This window comes from Morone saxatilis, unplaced genomic scaffold (assembly GCF_004916995.1).
Source record: "Morone saxatilis isolate NCDOM2014 unplaced genomic scaffold, NCSU_SB_2.0 Contig5, whole genome shotgun sequence".
NCBI lineage: Eukaryota > Metazoa > Chordata > Actinopteri > Moronidae > Morone > Morone saxatilis.
The window spans coordinates 23,264,508-23,269,648 of NW_023340095.1; the positions used below are offsets into that span (position 1 = coordinate 23,264,508).

The following is a 5,141-nucleotide window of genomic DNA, read 5'->3' on the forward strand; positions in this document are numbered from 1 at the left end:
AACCCAGCGCCTAAAGGGTTAATTCATGTTTTTTTAAATAATATTCTCCATTTCCTTTTTTCTATTTTAATTTAGTTGTTTTTTGTGCATTTCACTTTTATTTTTATTTATTTTATTTAGTTTTTATTTTATTTTATTCTTTAAATAATGATTATTTAATTGGATTTAGGTTTATATTAGCTGTCGTTGGTATAAATCCTATACATCAGCTCTGTTGTCCTGTGCTAGCTTACAGCTTTTCTCTCTTTCAATGCTGTTTTTATTCCTTTTATTTTCTTGCCTTTAACTCTTCTTTCTTCCTCCACCAACTGCCTTATCGCTTGCACTTCCAATCTTTCTAACATGCTGTCGCTTTTGATCCCCCTCTCCTCTTCCTCACTCAGTCTTCGTCCTTGCTAACGTCTCTGCAGTCGTCCTCTGAGGTGCCCAGCGCCGCAGAGCTGGTTAGCGCCATAGAAAAACTGGTTAAAACAAAGATGGTGAGTGCATATGATTGTGTGCATGTATGGGACGTACGCACGTGCAATGTAACAGTGTTATATTTTCTTTATAATGGCCACAAACTAAAAAACAAATGACGTGCAGAGCAGTCGTCTTCAGAACCAGGCTGAAGTGAACACACCTGTTTATCTGCTGTCTCCATGTGTGGATCGTTTTGTGCTCATTTCACCAAATGAATACAATATGGAATATGTGTAGTGTCAACAGTAGTGCATGCACAGTATGTTGTACTTGTGTGTTGTTCTATGTTTGTGTAATACACTTAGTGTTTATATTTACAGTAATTCGTAGTTAGCCTCATCGAGTCTTGTGTTATTTATATGCATATTTATGCATATAATAGCAATGTAAAGCCCCATTCAGACAAGATTAACATTGCAGGAGAAAGTGGTGAATTACATTTGCACTGTGACAGTCTGTCATTTAAGTGAAAGTCCATCCCAAACAATGAACCACTGTGAAATTGCAGGATATGGTCTGTTATGTACACGGGACAGCTGAAGGTCAGGCAAAGTTGCTGCAAAGTTGCTCCTTCTCTGAGTCATAACTCAGTGAAATCTAGACACACACACATCAAACCGACACTTCCCAAGAATACCATTATCTCATGAATAAATGTCCATAAAGAAATAGAAGAATAGAAGTATCAAAGTAATCCAGTGACAGTTATCTGTACATCCGTGGGCACATTGCCATCAGGAACTGCTAATAGCTAATTTAACATACTTTTAATTGTGCCAATTTGTAAAAATATAGGCGGAAACAAATGTAGGCTAAAATCAGAATAGCAGAAAACTGATGACTTTTACAGCATCTTGCTCTCCTGATGGCTTTAATTGTTTCTTTCATTGTATTGAATCCCAAATAGACCTATTTTCTGGTGTTAGCGGGGTAGATTACTCCATTTCACACAAAAGTCAGTGCTAGTAGTAGACCCTGCTGGTCAGAGATCCTCTTCAGAATACAAATACATCGCTCTGGCAGTGACTTCACCAAAAAACAGTAATTATTACACATGTGCGTTCTGGATGGGATTCAAATCCACAAATTGTAATGAACATTTTTTATAATAATTATATATGTGTCTAACCTTTGTGTATGCTTGTTGTCCCTGCTGTTAAAGACCAAGCTCCTGCTGCCCTCTGAAATCCTCTCATTATTCTGATGTTGGTCTAAGGATAGAGGGTGTAGAGTGCTGTTCATGTTGTAAAGCCCTCTGAGACAAATCTATGATTCTGCTGAATGAAACCCCCTTGATGAAAAGAGAATTTCACTCATGTAGCTTCTTTTCTCAATAAATAATAACACCGACCTTCTCTTCTCTGTTCAGACTCTGGAGCCAGGAGCGTACCCAGGCTTCTCCTCTCTCTCTCCACCGGAGCAGACCACTCCGGTCCAGCCACGAAACCCTGAACTGGAGCAGAGAGCCAAAGCTATGAGAGGACGAATGTAAGTACATCATAACTGCTTGTGCTGCTGCTTCTACCACCACAGCCATCAGGTTACATTGTGACTAATAACATGATAGCATGATAACATGTCCTCAGCAGCTGTTACTGTTATTCTACTCAGGTTTGTTCTGAACGAGCTGATTCAGACAGAGAAGGACTACGTCAAAGACCTGGGCATCGTGGTGGAGGTGAGACACCCACTGCTGAGGGAACACAGTGTGTACTCATCCGTGCCTGATTATCCTGCACCCCACAATCATTCATTATAAAGCAGTTTCCATTATGTGCAGTCCATTTGATCCCATAATTTACTTTCTTTATGGTTCTTTTTAGCTCAGCGTCTTTTAATGCACATGGCACATTTATGACGAGCACAGAATCTCTGAAAAATGTGACTATAGTAAGAAAGAAAGCAGACAAACACACTGCTTATTGTAGTGCACTAACACTCTGTTGTAGCCAGATGTCATTTATTCCTGGGTGGTTTTCATGTTAGTCATCATTGACTGAGGAGACGTGAGCAGAGCAGCTGCTGACCTTTTGTGACCCCGCAGGGTTTCATGAAGAGGATCGAGGAAAAGGGCGTTCCCGATGACATGAAAGGAAAAGACAAAATCGTCTTCGGCAACATCCACCAGATCTACGACTGGCACAGAGAGTACGTTGAGCGATTGGGGGAGGAGGGTCAGGTGGAGACTGACAGGAGTCTGTGCTAACTAATAACATCCCTCTCCCGTATCTGTCAGATTCTTCGTAGGAGAGCTGGAGAAATGTCTCGAAGACCATGAACACCTTCCCGAGCTCTTCATCAAACATGTGAGTGGAACACTGTGTGATGATGATGTTGATGACTTGAAGTGCATTTGACCTGTTAAAATCCCTACTCTCCTTGTGTGTTACAGGAGAGAAGACTCCACATGTATGTGGTTTATTGTCAGAACAAGCCTAAGTCAGAGTTCATCGTAGCAGAATATGACACATATTTTGATGTAAGTGATGTTTTGACTTCTCCTGTTACTGTTAGTAGCTGTGTTGTTTTTTATAAACTTTGCACCAAAAAAAGCTTAAAATTGTAATGTCTCATCTCTCTGTGGCTCTCTATATTATTTTTATCCTTACTGTAGCTGTTTGATTACATTAATGGAAGATTTTAGAGTCTTGTATTATCTGCTGTATTTGATACTAAACTGGCCACATATATAAGAGAAGCATAAATCAGAGAAATGGCTGAAAAAGAAGCTTTCTAATGCTATTGATGTTTGTCTTCCAGGGACTCCAGCAGGACATCCAGTCTAGGTTGACCATCAGTGACTTCCTCATCAAACCAATCCAGAGAATCACTAAATACCAGCTGTTACTGAAGGTAACACGCACACATTATTCTATTAAGTTACAAAAGGAAACTATCGGGCACAATGTCAGTATGTTTCTTTTATTTTTAATCTGATTAATTAGACGAAAAAATGATCACCGTTCCTACGCGTCAGTGTTCCTATGTGTCCTGGAAAACCTGGAAATATAGAGAGTAGCTTTCCAGACATTGAAACACCTGGAAATTGATTAGAATGGCAGAATATCCTGGAAGTAACCTGTCTATCATCATTATTAATTAAATCTACATCATTAAACAATGAGTAATCAAACTGCAGTTAAATGTGTCAATACTAGACCTCCTGGTAAATGATATGATTTGTAAGCAGGTGCTGTCCTGAATTGTCAAGTAAACCCCTGGGAAATGATTTCTTAAAAATTTAAAAAAAACCCTGGGCTCTTTGAAATGTTTTATAGGAACACAGCTAAATTATGTGTTTAGTTTGCCTTTGCCCTTTATGATAGAAGTTGTTATAGTAGTAAAAGTCTTGTAAACCCAAAACTAAAAAACTGGCCTTGGAAAGGGACACTTATGTTAGAAAATACTAGCATAAAAATAATACTGATAGCTGATATGAGGGAAATAATTGAAGGGATATCAAACTGAGATCTGTGTTATTTTTTAGGCTCCACAAAAAACTATGCTATAATTCTATGGAACTGAAATGTTGTCATCTCCCATAGAACCTGTTTTAATTGCAAGAGGACAGTGTGCGTCTTTATTAATCCCACACAGCTGTCTGTGGGACATCAGGGTAATGTGATGTATTGAAACTGTAGTGAACTGTATTTACTGTCTCTTGAGTGTTAATGTTGTGGTCATGGTTCTCTTCAGGACTTCTTGAAGTTCAGCTTAAAGGCAGGCATTGACTGCGAACAAATAGAGGTAAAAACACAACGTACAATGCTGAAATATCACAGTTTACACGATACATACAGTGTTTGTATACTCAGCCCTGTCTGAATCCAGGACAGGTCTTGAAACCGTTCTGTTTAAATAAATGTGGATATCTGTTAATGCTCCCATTCATTGCGCAGCCTAAGAGAGGGGCACGCACACAGGAGATGAACTTAAACCCCTCTCTCTGGCTTTTACAGAAAGCAGTAGATTTGATGTCTCAGGTCCCTAAACTGTGTAACGACATGATGAATTTGGGTCGGCTGCAGGGATACGAGGTACGTCAACTTCCTATAGATTCCTGTACGCCCTCCACCTGTTTTATTACTCACTTCTGTTGACTAATCCAATCTCTCTGCAGGGTAAACTGACCTCTCAGGGCAAACTGCTGCAGCAGGAAACCTTCTTTGTAACAGAGCAGGACGCCGGCGTCCTCTCGCGCTCCAAAGAACGGCGAGTTTTCCTCTTTGAGCAGATCGTCATCTTCAGCGAGCTGCTCAGGAAAGGATCATCCACGCCCGGGTACCAGTTCAAGAAGAGCATCAAGGTACGCGGAGGATGGGCTTTTTTGGGGGGGTTACATTAGGCACACCAAATCCCCGTTTTTGACCTCATTTCCTTCCATGCGCCATATATGTCAAATAGAAATGGGACCTTATGGAGTTTGTAGTGTTGTACATTTATGCAATGCATAAAAGATATCTAGATATCTATATATTACAATCACACTGTGACGGCTTTGCCTCCCTCACCCTTCCCCACAGGTGTCCTATCTTGGTCTGGAGGACAGCGTGGACAACGATCCCTGTAAGTTTGTCCTGTCGTGTCGCGGCTCGTCAGAACGTTTTACCCTGCAGGCCGCCAACGTCGACATCAAGCAGGTCTGGGTCCGACACATCCAGGAAGTCTTGGATGCTCAG

At 40.6% G+C, this 5,141-nt stretch overlaps 1 protein-coding gene across 1 annotated transcript in view; it reads left to right on the top strand.

Annotated features, from left to right (window-relative positions):
• The window catches only part of LOC118339114 (kalirin-like), a gene marked incomplete at both ends in the record, with an annotated part of 90,088 nt that extends 84,947 nt beyond the window's left edge, over positions 1-5,141 (top strand). Inside the window, 11 exon segments of the mRNA XM_035676648.1 lie at positions 384-479; positions 1,832-1,950; positions 2,074-2,140; positions 2,507-2,610; positions 2,699-2,768; positions 2,855-2,941; positions 3,223-3,315; positions 4,159-4,209; positions 4,422-4,499; positions 4,583-4,768; positions 4,986-5,141. Coding sequence (XP_035532541.1) covers positions 384-479; positions 1,832-1,950; positions 2,074-2,140; positions 2,507-2,610; positions 2,699-2,768; positions 2,855-2,941; positions 3,223-3,315; positions 4,159-4,209; positions 4,422-4,499; positions 4,583-4,768; positions 4,986-5,141 — 1,107 coding nt within the window.